The sequence below is a fragment of the Carcharhinus amblyrhynchos genome, chromosome 18, assembly GCF_965287045.1.
Source record: "Carcharhinus amblyrhynchos chromosome 18, sCarAmb.v2.hapA, whole genome shotgun sequence".
Lineage (NCBI taxonomy): Eukaryota > Metazoa > Chordata > Chondrichthyes > Carcharhiniformes > Carcharhinidae > Carcharhinus > Carcharhinus amblyrhynchos.
In genome coordinates this window covers 55,875,957-55,890,558 of record NC_137341.1, presented here as the reverse complement: position 1 = coordinate 55,890,558, position 14,602 = coordinate 55,875,957, and the positions used below count along the sequence as shown (strand labels likewise).

At 45.1% G+C, this 14,602-nt stretch overlaps 1 protein-coding gene across 1 annotated transcript in view; it reads right to left on the bottom strand.

Moving 5' to 3' along the window:
• Window positions 1-14,602, bottom strand: part of vps35l (VPS35 endosomal protein sorting factor like) — a 170,733-nt gene that overhangs the window by 138,622 nt on the left and 17,509 nt on the right. Inside the window, exons 4-6 of the mRNA XM_080207060.1 lie at window positions 14,047-14,169; window positions 8,897-8,921; window positions 1,331-1,407 (exon numbers count right to left, since the gene is read on the bottom strand). Of these exons, the coding sequence (XP_080063186.1) occupies window positions 1,331-1,407; window positions 8,897-8,921; window positions 14,047-14,169 (225 nt within the window). The remainder of the gene's footprint in view (window positions 1-1,330; window positions 1,408-8,896; window positions 8,922-14,046; window positions 14,170-14,602) is intronic.

Below are 14,602 nucleotides of genomic sequence, written 5' to 3'. Positions count from 1 at the left end.
CACAGAATCTAGGGTGAGGTAGCCAATTGGATTCAAAGTTGCATGGATAACAAAAGCCAGCGTATGGCTGTAGAGGATTGTTTTTCAAACTGGAGGCCTGTGACAGCAGTGTGCCTCAGGGACCGGTGCTGGATCCACTGTTATTTATGATTTATATTAACAGTTTGGATGAGAATTTAGCAGGCATGGTTAGTAAGTTTGCAAATGACACCAAGATTGGTGGACCAGTGTATAGTGAAGAAGGTCATCTAGGATTACAATGGGATCTTGATCAATGGGCCAGTGGGCTGACAAATGGCAGATGGAGTTTAATTTAGATAAATGTGAGGTGATACATTTTGGTAGATCGACCAGGGCAGGATTTACTCAGTTAATGGTAGGGCATTGGAGAGAGTTATAGAACAAAGAGATCTAGGGGTACATGTTCATAGCTCCTTGAAAGTGGAGTCACAGGTGGACAGAATGGTGAAGAAGGCAGTCGGCATGCTTGGTTTCATTGGTCAGAACTTGGGACATCTTGTTGAAGCTGTACAAGACAATGGTACAGCCACACTTGGAATACTGTGTACAGTTCTGATCATCCTATTATAGAAAAGGACATTGTTCAACTAGGAAGAGTGCAGAAAAGATTTACTAGGATGATACCAAGACTTGGTGGTTTGAATTATAAGGGGAGGCTGGTAGACTGGAACATTTGTCCCTGGAGCGTAGAAGACTTAGGGGTGATCTTGTCGAGGTCTATAAGATAACGAGGGGCAAAGATAAGATAGATAGTCAACATCTTCCCCAAAGGTAGAGGACTCTAAAACTAGAGGACATAGGTTTAAGTTGAGAGGAGTGAGATACAAAAATGTTAGGGGACAATTTTTTCAGAGGATGGTGGGTGTCTGGAACAAGCTGCCAGAGATAGTAGTACAGGCGGGTACAATTTAAAAAGCATTTAGACATGTACATGGGTAAGATGGGTTTAGAGGGATATGGGCCAAGTACGGGCAATTAGGACAAGCTTAGTCGTAAAAACTGGGCAGCATGGACAAGTTGGGCTGAAGGGCCTGTTTCTATGCTGTAAACCTCTATGCCTCATATCCACTTCTGACCTTATGATGGAAGGAAGGTTCAATATATTTAAATATTCTTTCGAAAGTGAACCAACAGCTTTGAAATATGCAACCTGCAGCCCGATCGTTTCAGTCAACAATCAATCTTCGTTCTGCACATTATTATTGATGGTATTTACAAATTATTGGAGGAAAACAGAGAAGCTCAAAGCATTTTACCTTCTTCTTCTATCCGACTGTGAACCAATAGCTAATTGGAAATTCTTATTTACCTCCTCCAGGTCATCTAACTCCTCTAAACGTGTCCTCACTTTTTCAGAAACAGCAGATCCAGGACTTGTGGCTTTACCTATAATCAAATATAACCAAGAATTAATATACAAAACCAAATTATAGAACGGTTATCCCACAGATGGATATCATTCGACCTACCTGTGGCAGCTTTCCAAATAAGCAGTGCACCAAATGCCACTCCCCCCAGCTTCTCCCTGCAACTCTGCACATTCTTCCTTTTCAGATAACAATCCAATTCCCTCCTGAATGTATCGATTGTACCTGCCTCCACCAGGCTGGGCATTCCAGATCCTAACCACTCACCACGTGAAGGTGATTTTCCTCATGTCACCATTGCTAAATTACCCAAAACCTGGGCACTCCAGGTTTCAATCCTTCCACCAATGGAAACAGTTTTCTCCCCATCTACTCAGTCAGAGTGCCTCTCATCAAATATTCTCCCCTCTTCCTCTCCTCCAAGGAAACAACCCCAACTTCTCCATTCTACACATGTGAAGTTCTTGGAACCAATCACATGAATCTTTCTGCACTCTCTCCAATGCCTTCACATTCTAAAAGTGTGGTGCCCAGAACAGGTCGCAATGCTATAGTAAAAGCCAAACAATGTCTTATACAGATGTAACAGAATCTCCTTGCTCTTGTACTCTGTAACCCTTTTAATACAATCTAGGATTATTAACTATTGACTCTCAACCTATCCTTCCACCTTCAACAATTTCTTCAAAGGTCCCTATGTTCCTGCCTCCCACCCGCTGCCACAGAATTTTATATCGCTTCTTCATGTTCTTCTGACCTAAATGAATTACTTCACATCTCCACAGAGGAGGACGCGAATAGTTTGCCGGATATTAGAGATAGAAGGATGGTAGGAGATGAGGGCCTGAATGCGATTACTATCACTAGAGAGGTTGTGCTTGATAAACTAATGGGACTGAAGGTGGACAAGTCCCCAGGACCGGATGGAATGCATCCCAGGGTTCTGAAAGAAATGGCAGAGGTGATAGTGGATGCCTTAGTAATTATTTATCAAAATTCGCTGGATTCCGGGGAAGTGCCGGAAGATTGGAAAACGGCTAATGTTACGCCGCTGTTTGAAAAAGGTAGCAGGCAAAAGGCAAGGAATTATAGGCCGGTTAGCTTAACGTCTGTAGTTGGAAAAATGCTAGAATCCGTCAAAGAAGAAATAGCGAGGCACCTAGAAAAGAATGGTTTGATAGAGCAGACGCAGCACGGATTCGTTAAGGGGAAGTCATGTTTGATGAATTTATTGGATTTCTATGAGGATGTGACTAGTGCGGTAGACAGAGTTGAACCGGTGGATGTGGTATTTTTAGATTTCCAAAAGGCATTTGATAAGGTGCCTCACAAAAGGTTGCTACAGGAGGTTAGGGTGCACGGAGTTGGGGGTAAGGTGTTAGCATGGATAGAGGATTGGCTGTCTAATAGGAAGCAGAGAGTTGGTATCAATGGGTGCTATTCTGGTTGGCAGTTGGTGACTAGTGGAGTGCCGCAGGGATGGGTGCTGGGGCCTCAGCTATTTACCATTTATATAGATGATCTGGAGGAGGGGGCTGAGTGTAGGGTGACGAAATTTGCTGATGACACAAAGATGAGTGGAAAAGCAAATTGCGTGGAGGGTGTGGAAAGTCTGCAGAGAGATCTGGACAGGCTGAGTGAGTGTGCGAGGACCTGGCAGATGGAGTACAATGTTAGCAAGTGTGAGGTTATCCACTTTGGCAGAAATAATAGTAGGAGGGATTATTATTTAAAAGGCGAAAAACTGCACCATGCTATGGTGCAGAGGGACCTGGGGGTCCTTGTGCACGAGTCGCAAAAACCCAGTCTGCAGGTGCAGCAGGTGATCAAGAAGGCAAATGGAATGTTGGCCTTTATAGCGAGGGGGATAGAATATAAAAGCAGGGCGGTCTTGCTGCAACTGTACAGGGCACTGGTGAGGCCGCAGCTGGAGCGCTGTGTGCAGTTTTGGTTGCCGCACTTGCGGAAGGATATATTGGCCTTGGAGGGAGTGCAGAGGTGGTTCACTAGGCTGATACCGGAGATGAGGGAGTTGGACTATGAAGAGAGACTAAATAGACTGGGTCTGTACTTGTTGGAGTTTAGAAGGATGAGGGGGGATCTTATAGAGACGTATAAGACAATGAAGGGGATGGATAGGGTAGAACATAGAACATAGAACATTACAGCGCAGAACAGGCCCTTCGGCCCACGATGTTGCGCCGACCAGTTACAAAACAATGACCCACTAACCTAAACCAGTCCCTTCTCGTCCATAAACCTATCCACAGATCTCTTAAACGCCCCCAAACTAGGCGCATTTACAACTGCAGCAGGCAGGGCATTCCAATCCCTCACCACCCTCTGGGTAAAGAACCTACCCCTGACATCCGTCCTATAACTACCACCCCTTAATTTAAAGCCATGCCCCCTCATGCTAGATTTCTCCATCAGAGGAAAAAGGCTATTACTATCCACCCTATCTAAACCTCTAATCATCTTATATGTTTCAATAAGATCCCCTCTTAGCCGCCTTCTTTCCAGCGAAAACAACCCCAAATCCCTCAGCCTCTCCTCATAGGACCTCCCCTCCATACCAGGCAACATCCTGGTAAACCTCCTCTGCACCCTCCCCAAAGCCTCCACATCCTTCCTATAATGTGGGGACCAGAACTGCACACAGTACTCCAAGTGCGGCCGCACCAGAGTTGTGTACAGTTGCAACATGACGCTGCGACTCCTAAATTCAATCCCCCTACCAATAAACGCCAAGACACCGTATGCCTTCTTAACAACCTTATCTACTTGACTCCCAACTTTCAGGGATCTATGTACACATACACCTAGATCCCTCTGCTCATCCACACTATTCAAAGTCCTCCCGTTAGCCCTATACTCGACACATCTGTTATTCCTACCAAAGTGAATTACCTCACACTTCTCCGCATTAAACTCCATCCGCCACCTCTCGGCCCAGCTCTGCAACCTGTCTAAGTCTTCCTGCAAACTATGACACCCTTCATCACTATCTACCACACCTCCAACTTTGGTGTCATCAGCAAACTTACTAATCCACCCAACTATACCCTCATCCAGATCATTAATAAAAATTACAAACAGCAGTGGCCCCAAAACAGATCCCTGAGGCACACCACTCGAAACTGAACTCCATGATGAATATTTACCATCAACCACCACCCTCTGTCTCCTATCCGCTAGCCAATTCCTGATCCAATTCCCTAGATCACCCCCAATCCCATACATCTGCATTTTCTGCAGAAGCCTACCATGGTGAACCTTATCAAACGCCTTACTAAAATCCATATACACCACGTCCACTGCCTTACCCCCATCCACCTCTTTGGTCACTTTCTCAAAAAACTCAATAAGGTTAGTAAGGCACGACCTACCCACCACAAAACCATGCTGACTATCTCCAATCAATTCTTTACTCTCCAAATAACTATAAATGCTATCCCGAATAATTTTTTCTAAAACCTTGCCCACAACAGAAGTGAGACTCACCGGTCTATAATTCCCGGGGAAGTCTCTGTTCCCCTTCTTAAACAATGGGACAACATTCGCTAACCTCCAATCTTCCGGTACTATACCAGAGGCCAACGACGACCTGAAGATCAGAGCCAGAGGCTCTGCAATCACTTCTCTTGCCTCCCAGAGAATCCTGGGGTAAATCCCATCCGGACCAGGGGACTTATCTATTTTCAGACCCTCCAGAATATCTAGCACATCCTCCTTATCAACTGCAATACTGTCAATTCTACTCCCCTGCAATCCAGTGTCCTCCTCAGCTCTATCCATGTCCCCTTGCGTGAACACCGAAGAGAAATATTGGTTCAATGCCTCTCCAATCTCCTCCGGTTCCACACATAACTTCCCTCTGCTGTCTATAACTGGCCCTAATCTTGCCCTAGCCAACCTTCTGTTCTTAACATACCTATAGAACGCCTTAGGATTCTCCTTAACCCTATCAGCCAAAGTCTTCTCATGTCCTCTTTTAGCCCTTCTTAGCTCACTCTTCAACTCCCTCCTAGCCAATCTAAAGTTTTCTAGAGGTAGAGAGATTCTTCCCGCTTAGAAAGGATAGCAGGACTAGAGGACACAGCCTCAAGATAAGCGGGGGGCAGTTTAGATCAGAGTTGAGGAGGAACTTCTTCACTCAAAGGGTGGTGAATCTCTGGAATTCTCTGCCCGTTGAAGTGGTGGAGGCTACCTCGCTAAATATATTTAAGTCACGGGTAGATAGGTTTCTAATAGACAAGGGAATTAAGGGTTATGGGGAGAAAGCGGGAAAGTGGAACTGATCCTCTTCAGATCAGCCATGATCTTATTGAATGGCAGGGCAGGCTCGAAGGGTTAGATGGCCTACTCCTGCTCCTATTTCTTATGTTCTTAACTCTCTGTACAAAAGATCATCAGCACTTTTCCTTGCATTTTGTCGATGGATTTACATCCTTTCTGAACTTCCACATTACCGTTCTCACAGTTCACAATACTGGTAAGTTTTGTACTATTCACAAATGAACTGTATGTCAAGGTCTAGGTTATTAATATTCATCAGGAAGAGCAGGTTCCTAACATCATCATCTGGGGAACCCCACTAGAAATCTTTGTCTGGTCCGAAAAGGAAAAAAATTCAACCAATACCATCAGTCAATTTTGTATCCATGTTTCTATTGTCCACTTCATTGCACAAGCTGTAACACTGCTCACAAGTCTTCTTTTAGAAGTCCCTGTACACCACGTTAACAGCATTACTCTCATCGGCCCTCTACCCATTAAAAACTCGAGCAATAACAAAGCTGTTGTTGCAAGTTAACTTAAGGGTTAAGTCATGGCAGGGGATCCGAGACCGGTGTCATGCTCCTCTTGTGCGATGTGGAAACTCAAGGGTTCTTCTGGTGTCCTTGGCTCCTTCACATACAGGAAGCATGTCCAACTGCAGTTCCTGTTAGACAGCTTGACAGCTCTGGAGTTATGGATGGATTCACTTTTGAGCATCCACATTGCTGAGGACGTTGTGGGTGTCACGTTCAGGTCAATTGGACATAGGGAATGGGTGACCAGCAGAAAGAGGAAGAGTAGGAAGGCAGTGCAGGAGCCCCTGCGAACATCTCCCTGCAAAACAGATAGACCATTTTGGATACTGTTGGGGGAAATGGTTCATCAGGGGAAGGTGGCAGCAGCCAGGCTCATGGCACCGTGGCTGGCTCTGCTGCACAGGAGGGCAGGAAAAAGAGTGGCAGAGCTATAGTGATAGGGGATTCAATTGTAAGGGGAGTAGACACACATCTCTGTGGTTGTAAATGAGACTCCAGGATGGTATGTTGCCTCCTTGGTACAAGGGTCAAGGACATCTCAGAGCAGCTGCAGGGCATTCTGGAGGGGGATGGTGAATTGCCAGTTGTCATATTTAGGGAAAAAAACAGGATGAGATCCCTCAAGCTGAATTTAGGGAGTTAGGAGTTAAACTAAAAAGTCGGACCTCAAAAGGTAGATCTCAGGATTGCTCCCAGTGCCACATGCTAGTCAGAGTGGGAATATCAGGATAGCTAAGATGACTATGTGGTTTGAGGGGTGGTGCAAGAGGGAGTGGTCCAAATTCCTGGGACATTGGAACCAGTACAAATCAGACAGTCTGTACCAGGGCAAGACTGGAACCAATGTCTGGTGCTGTTGGGGAGGGGGTTTAAACTAATATGGCAAGAGGATGGGAATTGATACAGGAAGTCAGAGGGAAGTGGGGACCGAACTAAAAGGCAGAAAGGTGAATCGTGAAAGGCAGAGAAACAAATAACAAAAGTTAAAAAGGGCCACAGTACAGAGACTGTGGAGAACTCAATGAATGGGTCCAGTAAGGCTCAGAGAAATAAAACACAGGACAGTGTACAAAACATGACAGGACAGATGGTCTGAGGTGTGTTTGCTTTAACGCGAGTATGACAGGCAAGGTGGATAAACTTGAAGCTCGGATTACTACATGGAACTATGTTGTTGTGACAAATATGGAGACTTGGATGAAAGGAGGGCAGGATTGGTAGCTTAGCATTCCAGGATTTAGATGCTTCAGGTGAGATAGAGAGGGTGACCAAAGAGGTGGGGTGCTGCTTTACTGATTATGTCACAGCTATAGAGAAGAAGAACACCTTGGGCTTCAGTAAGGCCTTTGACAAGGTGCAGAAAGTGAAGTCGCATGGGATCAGAAGTGAGCTGGTAAGGTGGATACAAAACTGGCTCGGTCAAAGAAGACAGAGGGTAGCAATGTGTTTCTGAATGGAGGGCTGTGACAAGAGGTGTTCCTCAAGAATCAGTGCTGGGACCTTTGCTGTTTGTAATATATAAATGATTTGAAGGAAAATGTAACTGGTCTGATTAGTAAGTTTGCGGACGACACAAAGATTGATGGATTTGTGGATAGCGATGAGGACCATCATAGGATACAGCAGGATATAGATCAGGTGGAGACTTGGACAGAGACATGGCAATGGAGTTTAATCCGGACAAGTGTGAGGTAATGCATTTTGGAAGGTCTAATACAGATAGGAAATATATATAGTAAATGGCAGAACCCTTAAGATAGACAAAGGGATCTGGGTGTACAGGTACACAGGTCACTGAAAGTGGCAAGGCAGGTGGGGAAGGTAGTCAAGAAGGCATACGGCATGCTTGCCTTCATCGGCCGGGACATTGAGTTTAAAAATTGGCAAGTCACGTTGACACTTTATAGAACCTTAGTGAGGCTGCACTTGGAATATAGTGTTCAATTCTGGTCGCCACATTACCAGAAGGATGTGGAGGCTTTGGAGAGGGTACAGAAAAGATTTACCAGGATGTTGTCTGGTATGGAGGGCATTTGCTATGAGGAGAGGTTGGAGAAACTTGGTTTGATCTCATTGGAGCAACGGAAGTTGAGGGGAGACCTGATAGAAGTCTACAAGATTATGAGAGGCACGGACAGAGTGGATAATCAGAAGCTTTTTCCCGGGGTGGAAGAGTCAATTACTAGGGGGCACAGGGTTAAGGTGCGAGGGGCAAGTTTTAAGAGAAGTACAAGGCAGATTTTTTTTTAAAACACAGAGTGATGGGTGCCTGGAACTCGTTGCCGGGGGAGGTAGTGGAAGCGGATACGGTAGTGACTTTTAAGGGGCATCTTGACAAGTACATGAACGAGATGGGAAGAGAGAGATGTGGTTCCTGGAAGGGTAGGGGGTTTCAGTTAAGTTGGGCAGCATGGTCAGTGCAGGCTTGGAGGGCCAAAGGACCTGTTCCTGTGCTGTAATTTTCTTTGTTCTTTGGTCACAGTGACCCTAATATTGGCTATGCTACTTTCCTTATGTTAAACCCATACTTTTCTTACTCTGTTGCTCACTCTCTTTCCCTGGATCCCATGCCCCTCGGTATTTAACTCTGGCATTATTTCATGCTTCTCCCACACCTGCCAAATTGTGACATTTTTGTCTGAATGTTCAAACATTATACACAGAGAGAGGCAAATATATTCCTTCACTTACCTTTTTCAGATCCCATAAACAAGTTCTGTAAACCAAAAATAGGTCAAAGAAAAATCAGAATTTGTCACAAAATATATAGCAGAGCACTATTCTATGATATAAACAAAACTGATTCAATATTTAAATATTGCTGTGTTTTCACTTTCCGATTGGAGTATAATAAAGTTAACATTTTGCAGAAACTAGCTATAAATATTGTACAATTGATTACAATCATCTCCCAATGTTACTTGTCTTAAACAATTTAATAAAACAATTTACTGTACATAGAAATTACACAACTCAAAACCAGATTACTGCATGGTACAAGTCCATAAGAGAAAGGATGAGACTCAATGGGGAGAACACCACATATTGGTTCAATAAAATATCACAATTAAATACCATATTCACAACAAATGTGCAAGACCAAGTATCATGAAAATAAACAGTACTAAAATTACATTAAACTATAGCTCATTCATCACAAAGTCATTTGGTTTGCTTCTGTAACCCACGAGTGTTGTACGTGTACATTTGGATTACCGTACAATTAACTACCGAATCATAAAGTCTGAAAGTTAGGGATACTTCATTGAAATTCACATTTTACAGCACAGCAGACCCAAACTCTCCAAAAGAAATTTATTCAAATAAATTTAAAGGCCGGATCTTTCCGGCTGTTCCCTCCAGTAGGATCCTCTGGTCCCGTCCTCAGTGCACCCGTCAGATTTCCCAGCGGTGAGGGGTACATTTAATGGGAAACCCCAATGACAATAGCAGAACCAGTAGACCCCACCACTGGCTAGTGGCAGGGCCACCCCCACCATTGCAAAACATACAATGGACTGGACTGAGAGGAAAATCCCACCCATCATTATCAAGTTTGTTTAAAAACAGCTAAACTAAAAAGGTGACTGTGTGAATTGGTTCACTGTTATTTAACTGCAATCCCTGAGACACAGAACATAGAAAAACTACAGCTCAAACAGGCCCTTTGGCCCACAAGTTGCGCCAATCACATCGCTACCTATTAGACTTACCTATAACCCACAATCCTATTAAGTCCCATGTACTCATCCAGAAGTCTCTTAAAATACCCAGCGAGTTCACCTCTACCACCACCGATGGCAGCCGATTCCACTCACTCACCACCCTCTGAGTCAAAAACTTACCCCTGACATCTCCTCTGTACCTACTCCCCATCACCTTAAACCTGTGTCCTCTCGTAGCAACCATTTCAGCCCTGGGAAATAGCCTCTGAGAATCCACCTGATCAATACCGCTCAGCATCTTATAAACCTTTATCAGGTTACCTCTCATCCTTCGTCTCTCCAAGGAGAAAAGACCGAGCTCCCTCAACCTATCTTCATAAGGCATGCCACCCAATCCAGGCAACATCCTTGTAAATCTCCTCTGCACCCTTTCAATAGCTTCCACATCCCTCCTGTAATGAGGTGACCAGAACTGCGCACAGTACTCCAAGTGGGGTCTGACCAGGGTCCTATAAAGCTGCAGCATTATCCCCTGACTCCTAAACTCATTCCCTCAATTAATGAAGACCAGTACACCATACGCCTTCTTGACCACATCCTCCACCTGCAAGGCCAATTTAAGAGTCCTGTAGACCCAGACCCCAAGGTCCTTCTGATCCTCTACACTGCTAAGAGTCTTACCCTTGATATTATACTCCTTCATCCCATTGGACCTGCCAAAATGAACCACCACATATTTATCTAGGTTGAAGTCCATCTGCCACTTCTCTGCCCAGTCATGCATCCTATCTATAGAACATAGAACATTACAGCGCAGAACAGGCCCTTCGGCCCACGATGTTGCACCGACCAGTTAAAAAACAATGACCCTCTAACCTAAACCAAACCCTTACCATCCATAAACCTATCCACGGATCTCTTAAACGCCCCCAAACTAGGCGCATTTACAACTGCAGCAGGCAGGGCATTCCAATCCCTCACCACCCTCTGGGTAAAGAACCTACCCCTGACATCCGTCCTATAACTACCACCCCTTAATTTAAAGCTATGCCCCCTCGTGCTAGCTTTCTCCATCCGAGGAAAAAGGCTATCACTGTCCACCCTATCTAAACCTCTAATCATCTTATATGTTTCAATAAGGTCCCCTCGTAGCCACCTTCTTTCTAACGAAAACAACCTCAAATTCCTCAGTCTCTCCTCATAGGACCTCCCCTCCATACCAGGCAACATCCTGGTAAACCTCCTCTGCACCCTCTCCAAAGCCTCCACATCCTTCCTATAATGTGGGGACCAGAACTGCACACAATACTCCAAGTGCGGCCGCACCAGAGTTTTGTACAGTTGCAACATGACGCTGCGGCTCCTAAATTCAATCCCCCTGCCAATAAACGCCAAGACACCGTATGCCTTCCTAACAACCCTATCTACTTGATTCCCAACTTTCAGGGATCTATGTACACATACACCTAGATCCCTCTGTTCATCCACACTATTCAGAGTCCTACCGTTAGCCCTATACTCTACACATCTGTTATTCCTACCAAAGTGAATTACCCCTCACTTTTCCGCATTAAACTCCATCCTCCACCTCTCGGCCCAGCTCTGCAACTTATCCAAGTCTCCCTGTAGACTAAGACACCCTTCCTCACTATCTACCACACCTCCAACTTTGGTGTCATCAGCAAATTTACTAATCCACCCAACTATACCCTCATCCAGATCATTTATAAAAATTACAAACAGCAGTGGCCCCAAAACAGATCCCTGAGGCACACCACTCGTAACTGAACTCCATGTCGAATACTTACCATCAACCACCACCCTCTGTCTCCTATCCGCCAGCCAATTCCTAATCCAATTTCCTAGATCACCCTCAATCCCATATATGTCACGCTGCAACTTCTGACATCCCTCCAAACTATCCACAACACCACCAACCTTTGTGTCATCAGCAAACTTACCAACCCATCCCTCCATAAGAGCATAAGAAATAGGAGCAGGAGAAGGCCATCTAGCCCTTCGAGCCTGCCCCGCCATTCAATAAGATCATGGCTGATCTGTCGTGGCTCAGTTCCACATTCCCGCCCTCTCTCCACTTCCTCATCCAGGTGATTTATGAAAATGACAAACAGCAAGGGTCCTAGAACAGATCCCTGGGGCACTCCACTGGTGACCAACCTCCATGCAGAAAAAGACCCATCCACAACCACACTCTGCCTTCTGCAGGCAAGCCAGTTCTGGATCCACAAGGCAACAGCCCCTTGGATCCCATGCCCTCTCACTTTCTCCAGAAGTCTTGCATGGGGGACCTTATCGAACGCCTTGCTGAAGTCCATATAAACTACATCCACCAGTCTTCCTTCGTCAATGTGTTTAGTCACATTTTTAAAGAACTCAACCTGGCTCCTAAGGCACGATCTGCCTTTGACAAAGCCGTGCTGACTACTTTTGAGCATACTAAACTTCTCTAAATGTTCATAAATCCTGTCCCTCAGGATTCTCTCCATCAACTTACCAACCACTGAGGTTAGACTCACTGGTCAGTAATTTCCTGGGCTATCCCTGTTCCCTTTCTTGAAAATAGGAACCGCATCCACAATCCTCCAAAACCTCTCCCATCTCCATCGACAAAGATCATCACCAGAGACTCTGCAATCTCTTCCCTTGTCTCCCACAGTAACCTGGGGTACATCCCATCCGGTCCCAGAGACTTATCTATCTTGATGCTATTCAAAAGTTCCAACACATGCTCCTTCTTAATGTCCACATACTCAATCTTTTCGGTCCGCTGCAAGCCTGCACTACAACTATCCAGATCTTTTTCCATCGTGAATATCGAGGTAAAGTATTCATTAAGCACCTCTGCTATTTCTACTGGTTCTGTACAAACTTTCCCACCGTCACATTTTATAGATCCTATTCCTTCACATCTCATCCTTTTACTCTTCACATATTTGTAGAACGCCCATAGGATTCTCCTTAATCTTACCCGCCAAGGCCTTCTCATGACCCCTTCTGGCTCTCCTAAGTTCCTTCCTAAAAGCTGCATTCTCTTCTAGATACCTAACATCACCTAGCTCTCTGAACCTTTTGCACACTTTCCTTTTCTTTTTCACTAGATTCATTATAACTTTCGTGCACCATGGTTCCCGTAACCTACCAAAACCTCCCTGTCTCATCGGAACGTTGTCGTGCAGAACTCCAGACAAACAGTCTTCAAATCTGCCACCTTACTTCGGTATTTTTCCCCGAGAATACCTCCTTCCAATTTACTCGTCTAATTTCCTGCCTGATGGCTTCATACTTCCCCTTCCTCCAGATAAACACTTTCCTAGCTTGCCTGATCCTATCTCTTTCCATCACTAGTGTAAAGGAGATAGAGTTATGATCACCATCCCCAAGATGCTCTCCCAGTGAGAGATCTGACACCAGATCGAGTACAGCCTCTCCTCTTGTAGGCTTATCCACATACTGTGTCAGGAAACTCTCCTGCACACACCTAACAAACTCTTCCTAACACCATCCAAACCCCTTACCCTTGGGAGATTCCAACTGATGTTTGGGAAATTAAAGTCTCCCATCACGACAACTCTGTTATTACGACATCTCTCCAGGATCTGTTTCCCTATCTGCTCCTCAACATCCCTGTTACTATTGGGCAGCCTATAGAAAACACCCAAAGTTATCGACCCCTTCCTGTTCCAAACTTACACCCACAGAGACTCTGTAGACAATCCCTCCACAGCGTCCACCTTCTCTACAGCCGTGACACTATCCCTGATCAACAGTGCCACTCCCCCAGCTCTTCTGTCTCCCTCCCTGTCCTTTCTGAAACATCTGAAACCCGGCACCTGAATATCCAGTCCTGTTCCTAAGACATCCAAGTCTCTGTAATGGCCACCACACCACACTTCCAAGCAGCGATCCACGCTCTAAGCTCACCCACTTTATTCACTACACTCCTGGCGTTAAAATAGACACATCTCAAACCTTCGGTCTGAGCGCTCCCCTTCTCCGTCTATCCTCCCTCTTACACCATCTACAATTGTTCTCTATTTGCGAGCTAACCTCCTCGCTACCAGTCACCTTATCTCGATTGCCTCCTTTGAGGCAGGATAAGAGAACATGGCCAAATGTTTTAATGCTGTTATAAAAGATTGTCTAAAAATTTCTTACAATGGAAAGCTTCTCTGTGGTGGTGTAACGCGCAAGTATATAGCTGCGTTTTCCAGCCCATGGTTCAAAGTCATTCCCCACTGTTGCATCCTCATCTTTGTCTCGCTGCTTTTTACTGAGATCCTGTGAATTATAATATAAATGATGAGCATCAAAGCAAGGTTAATAATGAACTGTGTTATTTAAAATGTTTGCTAAGCATAATCTCATCCTGAATAAGGTTGAGCTATGATGAAAGCAAGTCTTCATTGAAATACTATCATTGTAAAAGGGGCCGGTTAGCTCAGTGGGTAACAGCCAGCATGTGGTGCAGATTGGTGCCACAGCATGTGTCTGTTTCCCCTTCTGGCTGATCTGGGACATGACTTCTCACTCTGCCCAAGAGTCAAAGGCACTGACAAACTGCTCAGCATGAAGCATCAGACAAGACCTGCACATCACAGAATCACAAATTGTTACAACACCGAAGGTGGCCATTCAGTCCATCACGCCTGCACCTGCTCCCCAAAAGAGTAATCCCCCCAGTGTCACTCTCCCACCATAACCCTGCACATTC